At 45.6% G+C, this 15837-nt stretch overlaps 2 protein-coding genes across 16 annotated transcripts in view; both read left to right on the forward strand.

The window, feature by feature from the left end:
• The window catches only part of LOC103790987 (amyloid beta A4 precursor protein-binding family B member 1-interacting protein-like), a 216554-nt gene extending 215131 nt beyond the window's left edge, over positions 1–1423 (forward strand). For 8 of the 11 annotated variants that reach the window (XM_078329661.1, XM_078329659.1, XM_078329662.1 and 5 more), the window contains 2 exons: positions 213–319; positions 1092–1423. In XM_078329661.1, coding sequence (XP_078185787.1) covers positions 213–319; positions 1092–1394 — 410 coding nt within the window. In that variant the 3' untranslated portion in view covers positions 1395–1423. Of the gene's footprint in view, positions 1–212; positions 320–887; positions 1011–1051 lie in introns of those variants that run through there. The other 3 variants (XR_013519599.1, XR_013519601.1, XR_013519600.1) reach the window with 3 other exon arrangements.
• Positions 1424–9606: 8183 nt separating this feature from the next.
• Positions 9607–15837, forward strand: part of PDSS1 (decaprenyl diphosphate synthase subunit 1) — a 58437-nt gene continuing 52206 nt past the window's right edge. For 2 of the 5 annotated variants that reach the window (XR_008482500.2, XM_035252869.3), the window contains exons 1-2: positions 9607–9777; positions 14773–14805. Coding sequence is in view for 2 of the 5 variants with exons in the window: in XM_035252869.3 (XP_035108760.1) it covers positions 9649–9777; positions 14773–14805 (162 nt within the window). In the remaining 3 variants the exon portion in view is untranslated. Of the gene's footprint in view, positions 9778–9828; positions 10152–14772; positions 14806–15837 lie in introns of those variants that run through there. The other 3 variants (XM_078329655.1, XM_035252875.3, XM_035252870.3) reach the window with 2 other exon arrangements.

Consider the following 15837-nt stretch of genomic DNA (forward strand, 5'->3'; position numbering starts at 1 on the left):
GAACCTCAGATTTTTCATAAGGTCTTGTGTACCATGCCATGCCTATGAATTGCTTTTTTTGCTTTATTTTTATTTTTATTTTTTTGTAAGAAGTAGCCAGCAACTATCTTTCTTTGCTTTAGAGATGTAAACTGCTTTGTATTTTCAGATTAACTTGCAATAATGTTGAAAATGCTTTGCTCACTCCCCTTTTCTCACTTCCTCCCTCTCAGGACCTATAAAAGGCAACAACCCCCAGCCCAACGGACAGATGCCCCAGGCTGCACATTCTGTCAGTGCTGTTCTTCAAGAGGCCCAGACACGTGCTGAAACATGGAAGGTGAGGCCAGCAAGCAGCTGACACACATTCCACCCAGCCACCCCAATAAGCCCATGTCCTAAACCATTCGCGTTGTTCCAATAACTGCTCTTTTAAAAAGAAAAAATAATCTTGGTCCAATGGCTCACACCTGTAATCCCAGCACTTTGGGAGGCTGAGTTGTGCAGAACAACTGAGGTCAGGAGTTCAAAACTAGGCTAGTCATCTTAGTGAAACCCCGTTTCTACTAAACATAGAAAATTAGCCAGGCATGGTGGCCAGTGCCTGTAGTCCCAGCTACTAGGGAGGCTGAGGCAGAAACACCACTGGAAACAGGGAGAAGTAGGTTGCAGAGAGCCAAGATGGCTCCACAGAACTCCAGCCTGGGCAATAGAGGAAGATTCCGTCTCAAAAATAAATGATAAATAACAATAATAATAAAAGCCATTTGGAGTCATTTCACTATCCCAGAGCAAAGACCAGTTTATAAGCAACCAGGAGTCTCAATGACTGAGGGTGATTAGGGACAGAGGCTCCCCAGGGGGGCAGACAAAGACCTCACATATCTATGGCATGTCCTGTCCACTAGGGCTGTGTTGTCAAGAATAAAGAATGCTACTCAGGAGGTTGAGGCAGAGGATCCCTTGAGCCCGGGAGGTCGAGGCTGCACTGAGCCCAGATCGCATCACTGCACTCAGCCTGGGTGACAGAGTGAGACCCTGCCTTTATTAATTCATTAATTTAAAATTTCAGAAATTTTCCAACAGTGAATGCTGCTGTCATTTGGTTACAGGAAACAAAGCCAGCCCTATGGAAACACCATGAGCGCAGAGCACTCCAACACGCCCGACACGCCCCCAAATCCAGCCTGCCCCCTCCCCATCCAGTGCGGTGGTCCTCAGACACCAGTGGCAGCCCTGCCACGCCCCCCAAGGCCAAGGGCACCAGCAGCAAAGGCTTCCCTACTCCATCCAATGACTTCCTGCCACCACCCCGACTCCTCCAGGCCACCACCTGGGGTCACCAAGACACCTTGTATGTCCCCCAAGAGGCACAAAGCATCAATGTTCAGAAGCGGCAAATGAATAAAAGTTAAATGTTCTTCCTCAACACGGTATTTCTAGAAAGATTATTGGGTCACTCTATCTTGAGATCGACAATATCATTAAAAATAGCTTTCCCCATCCCATGCCTTCTGAAGTCTTGGTGACCTTAGATAGATTTTCCATCTCTACCTCTGCGACCTTCAGATTTTACAGAAAATTGAGAGAGAAAAACGAGAAAACATGACAAGCAGAGGCTGTTCCCTTTCTCTGAGATCCTTTTGCTTGATTGATTGGAGTCCTGGACATGGGCTGTTTTGTTTTGCTTTTTGTAATGCTTGAGTAACAGTCATTGAAAAAAATTATTTATTTAGTTTTTGAATTCTGTATGATTACAATGCTAAAAATATCCTTTACATAAGAATGTAGGGGCAGGAGAAGGCAATCTTATCTATATATTTCAGTCTGGAATGTTTTCCCTCGGAGATACATTTAATGCCCAATTTATCCGAGGCTCTTGGAACCTGGATCTCTTCTCTTTCAGTTTGGCTTCTGATGGGCTAAAACGCTATTTTCTTAGTTTTCTTTCCAGGGCTCCTTTTTTTTTTTTTGGCTTTTTTCAATTGTAAAACTCCTCAAAATCTTAGGGTCAGTGGAAAATAATGTTATTTTAAACTTAAGGAAGATAACTAATGGTATGTTTTAGTATTTGGGAAGCGTAAGCTCTAAATCATGCTGTCTCAACCCATGGGCTGCAAGCGGCCCAGGACAGCTTTGAATGTTGCCCAATAAATATTATAATATTATGAGCTCTTGGCAGGGTGTGGTGACTCACACCTGTAATTCCAGCACTTTTGGGAGGCCAAGGCTGGTGGATCACTTGAGGGCAAGAGTTCCAGACCAGCCTGACCAACATGGCAAAACCCTATCTGTACTAAAAATACAAAAATCAGCCAGGATGGTGATGCACACCTGTAATCCCAGCAACTGCAGAGGCTGAGGCGGGAGAATTTTTGAATCCAGGAGGCGGAGGCTGCAGTGAGCTGAGATTGTGCTGACTGCACTCAATCCTGGGCAACAGAGCAAGACTCTCTCTCAAAAAAATGATGAGATCTTTTTGCAATTTTTTGAATAGCTGATCAGCTCTTGCCAGTGATAGTGTATTTTATGTGTGTCCCAAGGAAGCAAAAAATTGGACACCCCTGCAGTCTAAATGGAAATTTAAAATGAAACAAATAGTTTTAAAACCAAAATATTTAGTAATTAAAACTGGCAAGATGCTCTTAAATTTTTAAGCATATGCTTGAAATAGAAGAAAAATTTGCTTTACATTAACTTGTATTTCATGAATAGTAACTCTCCAGTTTAAGGCATGTTGTATTCTTTTGATGTCAGAGGTAGTAATACAGCTTTTCTTTATAAAAATAATTTTTAATTTTATTTCACTTTAAGTTCCAGGATATATGTGCAGAACGTGCAGGCTTGTTACATAGGTAAACGTGTGCCATGGTGGTGTGCTGCACCTCACAACCCATCAGCTATTAAGCCCAGCATGCATCAGCTATTTATGCTGATGCTCTCCTCCCCTCCACCCACTCAACAGGCCCCAGTGTGTGTGGTTACCCTCCTGCGTCCACGTGAAAAACACAGCTTTTCTGATACCTGACTAAATTATGGTCATTATGCAGATGTCTGGGACAATACAGGAAAGGTTCAGCAGTGAGAGGTGTGAAAGTTGTCAGAATCCCCTCCCAGTGTCCATGTGTTCTCATTGTTCAACACCCACCTATGAGTGAGAACATGTGGTGTTTGATTTTCTGTTCTTGTGTCAGTTTGCTGAGAATGATGGCTTCCAGGTTCATCCATGTCCCTACAAAGGACAGGAACTCATCATTTTTGATGGCTGCATAATATTCCTGGGGTCTGTCAGGTGGAAATAGGGGAGGGACAGCAGGGGGTGGGGAGTTGGGGAGAGAGAGCATGGGGGGAAACGCCAGATACAGGTGATGGGGAGGAAGGCAGCAAATCACACTGCCATGTGTGTACCTATGCAACAATCTTGCATGTCCTTCACATGTACCCCAAAACCTATAATGTCAGAATCAAAATGGAGTCACTCATGTTAAAAAAAACACTGACAAAAAGAACCAGGCAAGTTTATAAATAGAGGGTTCTCATGAGGATCGTAAACTTTGATTTTTTCACTCAAGTAAAACACAATCTTTGGTGTATGGCTGAAAGGTCTTTGTAAGTACTGCCTATTCCTGAGTGGGATTATTTAGGTTGATCCTGAAAATGCAGCAGACATTGTTTCTTCATGAAAATTTTAGTGAGATACTGGATGTGGGGAGGAGTGCAAAAACCAGGGTGAAATCAGAAATTAGAGCGGGAGCACAAGGGCAATAATATATATTATGAAAAATAATATATATTATGAAAAATAATATATATTAAAAATATAGGGCAGTGATACTCTATTACAGCTTATAAAAACTTCATAATTTATTGTATAATGCTGCCACTGGGACAAAGACCCATGTAATAGGCCAACTGCGACAAAAACCACTGGCCTTGGTAGAGTTTACAGAAAACATGATTTAACCTGTCACATGATGGAACATGAACTAAAATTTTACAGTAGGTCTCAAAGAGGAGAATGAACATTTAAGCCTCATATTTTGTTTGATCATAGGAATCTTTTCTGGTATGAAACTGAAATGATTTGATTCTAGGATAATTGCAGCTTTGAAGTGTGTTGAGACTTATGGCTTGATGTGTGGTCCGTGTTTGCAGATGGTTTATGTGTGCTTGTGTACAATGCACTATAGATGGTCCTTAGAACAAGCTTGTTAAGGATGCTGCACAGATCTGCCTGTAGCCTGTTATCTATTCTGCTGAATCCATCAATTACTAAGGAAGATGTTTCAAAATCTTCTGGGGGCACATTTGTCAATATCTTTTCATTGTTCTGGCAAATTGTGCCTTGTATATTCTGACACTGTTTATTATTAAGTGTAAATAAAAATGAGGTATGTAACTTCCTGGTGAATTGAACCATCTATCACCGTGTAATGTTTTCTGCATTTTAGTTTGTATTCATGCTGCTGTACTGTTTTCTGTTATTTGCTTGACAAATCTATCTATTCGTTCCCTTTCAAACTCTCTATGCCTTTATGTTCTGTTTGCCACTTGTAAACGACATATAGTGGATTTTGTTGTGTTTATGTCTAGTTCTGGAATTATTGTCTTTTAACTGCAAGTTTCTTTTTACTTTTTTGAATGTTTTAACTTTTCACCCAGGCTGGAATGCAGTGGTGTGATCATGGCTCACTGCAGCATCAGCCTTCTGGACTGAAGCCATCCTCTTGCCTAAGCCTCCTGAGTAGCTGGGACTATAGGCTTATGCCACCAAGCCTGGCTAATTTTTACTTTTTTTTTCTCTAAAAAAAAAAGAAGTCTCACCATATCATCTAGGCTGGTCTCTAACTCCTGGCCTCCAGCAGTCCTCCTGCCCTGGCCTCCCAAAGTTAATGTATTTGTCCATTTTCACACTGCTACAAACCTGAGACTGGGAAATTTATAAAGGAAGGTTTAAGTGACTCAACAATCCTCCCACCACAGCCTCCCAACTAGCTGAGACCACAGGCACATGTCACCACTCCCAACTAATTTTTAATTTTTTTGTAGGGAGGGGCATCCCCCTACGTTGCCCAGGCTAGTCTTGTATCCCTCGGCTTGAGTGACCCTCCCACCTCAGCCTCCAAAGTGCAGGGATTGTAGGCATGAGCCACGACACCCGCCCCGTTTTTTCCCTTCTCCAAGTCAAGTGGGAAGTCAACACAAACTAAAAATCAAGGCCAGGCACAGTGGCTCACACCTGCAGTTCCAACACTTCAAAGGGTGAAGTAGAAGAATGGCTTGAGCTTAGGAATTTGAGACCAGCCTGGGCAAAAAGGGAGACTTCATCTGCACTAAAAGGACAAAAAATTAGCCAGGCATAGTGGCACATGCCTGTAGTCCTAGCTACTTGAGAGGTTGAGATGGGAGGATTGCCTGGGCCTGAGAGGTCAAGGCTGTATTGACAATGATTGCACCACTGCACGCAAGCCTGAAAGATAGAGTGAGACTCTGTCTCAAAATAAATATATATACATATATAGGAAAATATATATAGAGAGAGAGGGAAAGAAAATCAATACATAGAAGTGATAGACTCTTACAGCTCTAATTAACTGTATCAGTATTATGGCCCAGGCTATAACAAGATGCTTTATACATATATTCCTCACATTATGAGAACCTTGCAAGGCCGGGCACAGTGGCTGATGCCTGTAATCCCAGCACTTAGGGAGGTGAAGGCAGGCGGATAACCTGAGGTCAGGAGTGCTGGATTACAGGTGTGTGCCACCAAGCCTGGCCTACAGCATCTTTTTGTTTGTTTGTTTTTGAGACAGAGTCTCACTCTGTCTCCAGGCTGGAGTTCAGTGGCGCAATCTCAGCTCACTGCAACTTCCACCTCCAAGGTTCACGTGATTCCCCTGCCTCAGCCTCTCAAGTAGCTGGGACTACAGGCGGTTGCCACTGTGCCTGGCTAATTTTTTGTATTTTAGTAGAGATGGAGTTTTACTATGTTGGTCAGGACGGTCTCGATCTGCAGACCTTGTGATCTGCCCACCTCGGCCTCCCAAAGTGCTGGGATTATAAGCATGAGCTACCGAGCTAAGAGCAACGTTTTCTGTTTTAATGTGGCCAAGCAATCTAAATGAAAATGGCCTGGCAAAATTGTGTAGTGCTGTACCTGCCAACTGTGTGAGCTTGAGTGTGATACTTATTTGACAATACAGTGTTTCCTCTCTATGTTTCCTTATCTTTAAAAAAAAAAAAGGCAAATGATAATGTCTTAGTCAGGACTGTCAAGTACAATCCGAGTGCTTGTTGCTACACTCTACTTGGCAAATTCTACTCATTGATGTTTCTTAATATATAAACCTAATCTATACCAAGATAAATTACAGGTGCATATTAACAATCTTTACTTGTAAAGCACTCTGCCTATTTTTACATACTATTCTTCAAGAAGGAAAAACACCATCAAACCGGCTCATTTTCATAGATGTCTGTATATAGTCTATGATGCCTTTATTCCATTAAAAAACCCACATGATTAAATATGAAATTAATGTACCCAGTTATGAGGCTACCATATTCTTTAACACAAAGTGTGGTTCAGAAGAATGAGAAAATACACCAGAGTACCGAGACCAGCGTGGCCATAGAGACCCCCACTCAGGTGGCACTGAAGGAGTTAAGAAGCAGACACCCAGATGGAACAGCAAAGTGGGACTAGCAGGGGCCAACAGCCTTCCCAGCTGAGAGCCTCAGGGAGCTGACATCTTTCCATTGTGAGGACCTGGAGCAGATTCCGACCCACGGAATTTTTTCTTTTCAAACAGTCTGATTTAATTAGGAAGTTGAGGTGGAGTAGAGTGGGATCATCAGAAGGCTGACATGGGACCCCTGGAGTTGGCAATCACAGCAGCGTGAGGTTGGCAAGGGAGCAACACCATTCAAGGCAAGGCACAAACTTTGGCAAGGAGAGATGAGGGTGGGACCCCACTTCAATGGACATGCTCAGGGAGGCCAGTGGATTACATGCAATAGGGAGATCATTCAGGCAACTTCAGCTCTGAGGCTGGGCATCTGTGAGGGCTGAAGGCTCAGGCTGTTCGCAGAGGCTTGTGATTCACCTGGGAGATGCTGACGCCCATGAGTCTTCCACACTCTCTGGCAGGTGGCTTAGAATGTCCAGTACTTCCCCAGTCACTTTGGCTGCCCCCATGGTCCCACTGCCACTGGACACCAGTGTGATCTTATTGGCCGAAGTCAAGGGACCGCTGATCTCCTCTGCCACCTGGAGCAGCTTCTCTAGCAGCATGTCTAGTTGAGCAGCCTCTTGGTACACCTGGAACGCTTCTGCCTTCTTCGCCATCTGCTCAGCCTCAGCTCAGCCTCGGGCCCCTATGGCAAAGGCCTCAGCTTCCCCACCCATCCAAACAGATTCGGCTTCTGCCTCTGCCTGCATAATTAGCTGGGACCTGTGCACAGAAGGGAAGTGTAGGGTGGAGCCCAGGGTCCCTTACTCCCAGGAGAAAAGCCCAGTGATACAGAGGCAGAGGTTCCTGCAACCTGAGATCCATAGGAGTCCAGGTGGTGAAGGCCTCAGTCCTTCATCTTGGGGTACCTAGGTGGCAAGGGAGCTAGGAGGGGTCAGGGAGGGGACATTTACTTCTCTGCCTCAGCTAGGCGCTCCAGCTTGTAGCGCTCGGCTTTGGCTTTTTTTTTTTTTTTTTGGAGAGAACATGGTTTAATTAAAGGCAAGGCTGATTTCAGCAGCTGCAGGCCTTGCACAGACAAAAACAAAAAATAAAACCCAGAAAACAAAACAAAACAGAACAAAAAACCACAAAACAAAGTTTACTACACAAAACCAGTTTCTGATCAAGATTCTCCTTCCCCTCCTCATTACTCCACAGTGAGGATGATAAGGCGAGGAATCTCGCCCCAAGAGTCAGAAAACATTCCAGACACCAAATTCTCATGCAGAATGGGACTTTAGATGGGAACTGGGTATTACTGGGAGATGGTAAACCTGGTGAGCTTGTCTAGGGCGCAAGAATGAGTGACAGTTCAAACACTGGAATGTTGCAGCTGCTAAATGCAGAGCTCAAACACACAAACTGGGTAAAGGTGGTAGGAAAACGGCTTGAGACAAGGAGAGAAAGGTGGACACAGGGAAGAGGCTGAAGAGAAGCACAAAAGGTTTCATACTGCCATTGGGTGGGGGGCTTCACCTTTTCAGACCTTTCAAAAAAACAAAACAAAACCCAAACACCATGTCAAACTAAAAGAGCAATAATGTAAGCATACTGGGGGGAGGGGGCTCTAACCACTCTCTCTGAAGAGCAAGGAGCATTATCTCACCCCATTCTCTCTGAACAGGTGATTTTTTATTAACAAATAGGTGTTCTGTGTTTTCTCATAGAACCAAGAGCAACCAGGCAGGCAGCTGGTGCCTGCTTACCACTGATGAAAGACAAACTAGAAAGTATTCTCCACGAGGGAGCCACGAGGGAGCCACGGGGGAAGGGTCACATATCCCATCCTTAAAGAATTGTTTTAATCAAAAAAAAAAAAAATGGTGTATGATACACATATACTCTTTTGCTACTGTAGAATGCCCCAAGCAGTTTTCCACTTGGTGGGGGAGGCAGCCAGCTTTTTCCTTGCCATGGTTCTCAGCAAACAATATAATTTATCATACACTTTAGGACTTGTCCCTGTATCAGAGAACTGCAATTACCTACTGGCTGGTCTATTTCCTCATTAGAGTCAATTTTTTGAAGACTAAATTGCATTTCTGAATCTCTAATGGTTACCCTCTAGCTCACTGGCTCTGTGTGTTTGAGTGCATGTGCTGAATGCTTAATTATATCACTTACTTTCTGTTAGAAACACGGTGTCTGTCAGCACCAGAACAGCACAGACAGATCTGGCCTTAGAGCTAAGGAAAGGTCTCAAGTATCTCCCAGGCTGGATACACACAGGTTCAACATTACCAAACATGAAGGAATCCCACGCAGCTCAGTACACCCAGGTGTGAGCATCATTGCCAAATTATACCTATGAGGTGTTGGGAGGAGACTCAAAAAGCCGAGAGGCCGGGCTGATTTAGCTATTTCACAACAGAACCGATCGTGGTCGGACTTGTTCCTGGGAAAATGCGGAGGCTGGCACTTTCTTCAAGAACGGATTGCAAAAGGCAGCCACCTCCGCGTGGCAGGTCACCGCCAGGAAAGGCGGACGCTGAAACCGTCGCCTCCGGCTTAGGCCGCAGAGCGGGAACCGGATTCTCTGGGTAGTTAGTACCGGTGAGGGTGGCGCGCGGTGCCATTTCTAGCTAATAAATGGTGCCTGCAGGCGTGGCCTGTCCCCCTGCCGGGCTTCGGGGAAGGGGTGGGGATAGGAGGCTCCCCTCCGGGGAAGGTCACGTTCGGGGTCCCCGGGCCGGGCCTCCGCGCGCTTCTGCCCCGCCTCCTCCTGGGAGCGGCCGCTGTGCCCGCCGGCTGCCGACTGGCAGACGCCCGAGGGCCCCGCGCCCGCAGCCTGGCAGTACGCGGGGAGGAGGTCGCCGCCGGCCCAGGCGTGGCAGAAGCGCTTCCTGTGCCAAGTTTCCGGCTCCGGGTCCCCGAAGGAGGATCGCGGGCCAGAGGCGGAGCCGCCGCCCTGCCGCGACTTTCAGACTCGACTATGGCCTCGCGCTGGTGGCGCTGGCGGCGGGGCTGCTCCTGGAGGCCTGCGGCTCGGAGTCCAGAGCCCGGCTCCCCCGGCCTTGCGGGGCAGCCGGGGCCGCGCGCCGCTGCAGACGCTTGCTCGCAGGTGAGGTCCCGAGGCGCGTGTCTGGCTGGGCGCAGAGGTCAAGGCACCAATGACAGCCGCGGGCGGAATGAATGGGAGCGGGGAGCGCGTGCGCCGGAGCTCCGGGACGCCGGGGGTCTCTCCGGGATGCGACTCCGGAGCGGAGGGGTGTCCGCGGTGGGACGGAGCCGCGCATTGGACTGAAGGATCCTAGGTGCTACTCGGTGGGATGAAAGCGGTGTCCTGGAGACCCCGGCAGCATTTGGGGTGGAGGAGAAATCTATGGGGAGTCGCGTCCTGGGGAAAGAGCAGGAGCGATCTTACTATCTACAGCGGTATGGACAAGATTAAGCCTGCAGACCGACTGCAGCTACTTCCTTGTTTTAAAGGCAAAGGTGAGCTTGGAGGTCGCTCCAAGATATGGAGGATCGAATCGGCCTCGGAATAGTCCGAAACGGTCTTGTGGAGAATGCAAGGCTGCTGCTAGGGTGCATGGGACCTTAGCTGCCCAGCAGTGGCTTGGGGAGGAGAGCACACCTGGATGGGGCTAGAAGGGCACTGGAAGGGAAGAGAGAAACCCTGGAGTCACCGAACGTCAAAATCCCAGTGATAGCTGATTCTTTCAGCGTCTCCTCTGCTGTCTTGGTTTCCAATCTCCTTTCCCTTTCAGTTCAGTTTAGGCCCTGGAAATGGACACTGAGCCCTTCCGCACTTTTGATTCTCAGTGTGCCATGGGTAGGCCCATGCTATTAGCATAACGGTGCAAAATCTATGGACTCACTGTTTATTTGAATTTTGTACTCTTTTAATTTAGATTTGGCACATTTTATATGTCCTTGTTCTCATCAAACATCATTTTCAGTATGAAATATATAACACTTAACAATACCTGCTTCATACCAAAGTGGGTGCATATCACAAATTTTCCACAACCAGGTGTTTGGGCCAGGTGCAGTGGCTCCCACCTGTAATCCCAGCACTTTGGGAGGCTGAGGTGGGAGCATCCGTTGAGGCTGGGAGCTTGGGACCAGCCTGAGCAACATAGCAAGACTGTCTCTACGAAAAATAGAAAGAATTAGCCAGGTGTGGTGGTGTGTGCCTTTAGTACTAGCTGCTCAGGAGCCTGAGGCAGGACGATTGTTTGATCCTAGGAGTTCAGGATTACAGTGAGCTGTTTATGATGATAGTGCCAATGCACTCCAGCCTGGGCAGCAGTGTGAGACCCTATCTCTAAAAATTCAAAAGCAAAAAAGACATTTGGTGACTGAATGGCAGCTGAGCAACTAGACACGCTAGACAGTAAAGAAAGAATAGGATATGGGGGATGAGGGAAACATGGGAAAAGAGACTTAGAGGAAGGTAGGCTTTGCTGGGATCCATTTTAGTACTTTCTCTCAGACTTCAGATATTTCTAGTTACACAGATGAACTATTTAAACCTGTTAAAGGATTTATTTATAAAAAGTACAATTTTTTCAAAACACATTGATATTATTTTTAATTTCCCAATTTTTTCGGTTTTTCAAATTGTACCACAACATAGGACTGTGATATTTTGCTATTACTTCAATGTGAATAAATTGAGTAAAGTATATCATTTACTGAGTGCCCATGCTGTACATTTAAAATATGCATCATTTAATTTAGTCTTAGTCCCAGCACTGAAAGGTAATCAACCAGCTTCAAACGACAGTTTTGGACAAAGCTGAACACAGGTCTGTCTGCCCCACACTTCTCTTTCTCTTATATCTGCACAATAGCAGAAAATTGGCAAAGTGTATTTTTACTTTCCAAGATGCCACATGTGCCAAGAATAAATCAAATGATGTTAAACATAATAACATATCTTTAAAAAGCTTTTCAAAATATATTTTCACCCTGACAGTGACCCTTGTAACTTGCAATTTTTGGAAATATTAGTATGTAAGTATAATTCAAAATTGTCAAAATATTTTTTTCATTTATTGTTTTCTGGACACAGAGTCTCTGTCTCCCAGGCTGTAGTGCAGTGGCAGGATCTCGGCTCACTGCAACCTCCACCTCCCAGGTTCAAGCAATTCTCCTGCCTCCCAAGTAGCTGGGATTATAGGCATGCACCACCATGCCCAGCTAGTTTTTGTATGTTTAGTAGAGACAGGGTTTTACCATGTTGCCCAGGCTGGTCTTGAACTCCTGACCTCAAGTGATCAGCCCCCTGCTCAGCCTCCCAAAGTGCTGGGAATACAGGCATGAGCCACCACACCCAGCCTGTCACTTCTTTTTAAAAGTATTTCATGCCAACCAAGCAACCTTAGCTGGGGAAAGTGTGCTTTCTTGGAGAGAATATGCTTCATGGCTTTCCCGTCTGCCTGAATGATGACAAGGAGGGACTGTGTCGATCAATGATGCCAAGACCATGTATTTCTGATGTGTGTGTCAGTGATGCTTTTCACTGTATTACTACATTAGCATTCTGGTGTCTGTCTCAAGCAAGTGTGTTTTGGTTACTTCAAGTATCTCAGGGCCTAATAGTCCTTGGGGAGACAGAAGGACAGTAACTAAGCCACAGGGACAAAGAGCAATATTTAAGCCACATCTCGCTCTCCACCAGAGCTCTATTACCTCCTGATGGTTGCACATTCTCCTGACTTCACTAGTAGTGTGAACAAATATTGTAGTAGGTTAACCAGTGTGCATGTGATCATGTCAAATCATTTCTCAGTATATCTTTGATTTTTTTTTTTTTTTTTAATTTTTTAAAGACGGGGACTGTGTTGGCAAGGTTGGTCTTGAACTCCTGGACTCAAGCAGTCCTCCCCCACTTGAGGATTGGCACCTGTCCATGTCTTTGATTGTTACCCAGCACTTATCTGACTGAGTGTGGTGGCTCAGGCCTGTAATACCAACACTTTGGGAGGCGGAGGCAGGAGGATCACTTCTGTTCAGTGGATTGCTTTTTTTTTTCCTAGACCAGACTGGGCAGTGACACCTCCTGATATGGTTTGTCTGTGTCCCCACCCAAATCTATCTCAATTGTAATCCCCAATTACAAGTGGGGACCGAGAGGGTCAAGGGAGAGAGCAAGTAGAGGTAATTGGATCATGGGGGTAGATTCCCCCCTGCTGTTCTCATCATAGGGAGTGAGTTCTCAGGAGATCTGATGGTTTGATAAGTGTTTGGTAGTTCCTCCTGTGTTCACTCTGTCTTCCTGCTGCCTTGTGAAGAGGTGTTTTCTTCTCCTTCCACCATGATTGTAAGTTTCTGAGGCCTCCCCAGCCGTTTGGAACTGTGAGTCAATTAAACCTCTCTCCTATAATTATAAATTGCCCAGTCATGGGTAATTTCTTTATATTCTCCTACCTTAGACTTTATAGCAGTGTGAGAAAAGACCAATACAGGAAGTTGGTACCAATGTAGTGGGGCACTGATACAAGTTACCTGAGAATATGGAAGTGACTTTGGAACTGGGTAACAAGCAGAGGTTGGAATAGTTTGGAGAGCTCAGAAGAAGAAAGGAAGATGTGGGAAACTTTGGAATTTCCTAGAGACTCGTTGAATCACTTTGACCAAAATGCTGAAAGTGATATGGACAATGATGTCCAGGCTGGGGTGGTCTCAGATAGAGATGAAGAACGTCTTGGGAACTGGGTAAGGGTCAGTCTTGCTAAGCTTTAGCAAAGAGACTGGCAGCATTTTGCCCCTGCCCTAGACAGATCTGTGGAACTTTGAGCTTGAGAGAGATGATCTCAAATTGGAACTTAGGTTTAAAGCGGAAGCAGAGCATAAGTTTCAAAAAATTTGCAGCCTGAAGATGCAATAGAATAGAAAAACCCAGCCAGGTACGGTGGCTCATGCCTGTAATCCCAGCACTTTGGGAGACCAACGTGGGTGGATCATGAGGTCAAGAATTGGAGACCAGCCTGACCAATATGGTGAAACCCCATCTTTATTAAAAAGACAAAAATTAACCCAATATGTGGCATGTGCCTGTAATCCCAGCTACTTGGGAGGCTGAGGCAGCAGAATCGCTTGAACCTGGGAGGCAGAGGTTGCAGTGAGCAAGATTGTGCCACTGCACTCCAGCCTGGACGACAGAGCAAGACTCAATTTCAAAAAAGAAAAGAAAAAACCCATTTTCTGGGGAGAAATTCAAGCTGGCTGCAGAAATTTGCATAAGCAACAAGGAGTGGAATGTTAATAGCCAAGAGAATGGGGAAAATGTCTCCAGGGCATGTCAGAGACCTTCTCTGCAGCCCCTCCCATCACAGACCAGGAGGCCTAAGAAGGAAAAATAGTTTCATGGGCTGGGCCCAGAGCACCACTGCTCTGTACAAGAGCAGCCTTGGGACTTGGTGCCCTGCATCCCAGCTGTGGCTAAAAGGGGCCAAGGTACAGCTCAGACCATTGCTTCAGAGGGTATAAGCCCCAAGCCTTGGTGGCTTCCCTGTGCTGTTGAGCCTGCAGGTGCACAGAAGACAACAATTTGGGAACCTCTGCCTAGATTTCAGAGGATGTGTGGAAACGCCTCAATGTCCAGGCAGAAGTCTGCTGAAGGGGGAGAATCCTCATGGAGAACCTCTGCGAGGACAGTGCAGAAGGGAAATGTGGAGTCAGAACCCCCACACACAGTCCCCACTGGGGTACTGCCTAGTGGAGCTGTGAAAGGTGGGCCACCGTCCTCCAGACCTAGAATGGTAGATCCACCAACAGTTTGCACCATGAGCCTGGAAAAGCTACAGTCACTCAACACCAGCCCATGAGAACGGCAGTGGGCGTTGAACCCTGCAGAGCCACAGAGGCAGAGCTACCCAAGTTCTTTAGAGCCCACCCTTTGCATCAGCATGACCTGGATGTGAAACATGGAGTCAAAGATCATTTTGGAGCTTAAGTAATGACTGCCCTGCTGAGTTCAGACTTGCATGCGGCCTGTAAGCCTCTTTGTTTTGGCTGATTTCTACCATTTGAAATGGAAACATTTACCCAATGCCTATACCCCCATTGTATCTTGGATGTAACTAACTTGTTTTTGATTTTACAGGCTCATAGGTGGAAGGGACTTGACTTGTCTCAGGTAAGACTTTGGGTTTCAACTTTTGAGTTAATGCTAGAATGTGTTAAGACTTTGTTAGACTATTGGGAAGGCATAACTGGTTTTGAAAAGTGAGCACATGAGATTTGGGAGGGGCCAGGAGCAGAATGTTGTGATTGGCTCTGTGTCTTCACCCAAATTTCATCTCAAATTTTAATCCCCATGTGTCAAGGGAGGGACCATGTGGAGGTGATTGGATCAGGGAGGCAGAGTCCCCCAGGCTGTTCTTGCAATAGTGAATTATTACGAGATCTGATGGTTTTCTAAGTGATTGGTAGTTCCTCCTGTATTCGTTCTCCTTCCTGCTGCCTTGTGAAGAAGGTGCCTTGCTTTTCCCTTTCTCTTCTGCCATGATTGTAAGTTTCCTGAGGCCTCCCCAGCCATTGAGAACTGTGAGTTAATTACACCTCTTTCTTTTATAAATTACCTAGTCTCAGGTTTTTCTTTATAGCAATGTGAGAATGGACTAATACACCTCATCTCTACTAGAAATTTAAAAAATTAGCTAGGTGTGGTGGCATGTTCCTGTAGACCCAGCTACTCAGAAAGCTGAGGCAGGAGGACAGCTTGAGCCCAGGAGATTGAGGCTGCAGTGAGCTATGATCACACCACTGCACTCCAGCCTGGAAGAATCATAGTACATTCATGAGAGGCAAGGTTGACTTTCAGAGGGTGTATGAGGGAATGGTAGGGAACAAAATCAGAGTTAGAAAATAACTGTTGCCCGTCTCTTTTCGTACTTCACTGCTTTCCTGAGCACCTCTAACCTCACTTTGGAAGACTGCTCTAAAGTACTTTTAAAGCAGAAAATAGTAGCTTGATTGAATAGATACTGTATTAAATGTATCTATTTACTAAGTACATTAGTAAATAGATACATTTAATAGTATTTAGTACATTAGTACTATTACTTAGTACTAATGTACTAAGCTCTGAGCTAAGAGCTTTACATATGCTTTCTAAATTAATATCCACCTCACTCCCTGAGTAGGTATTATGAGAAAGACGTCACAA

Source organism: Callithrix jacchus, chromosome 7 (assembly GCF_049354715.1).
Source record: "Callithrix jacchus isolate 240 chromosome 7, calJac240_pri, whole genome shotgun sequence".
Taxonomy (NCBI): domain Eukaryota; kingdom Metazoa; phylum Chordata; class Mammalia; order Primates; family Cebidae; genus Callithrix; species Callithrix jacchus.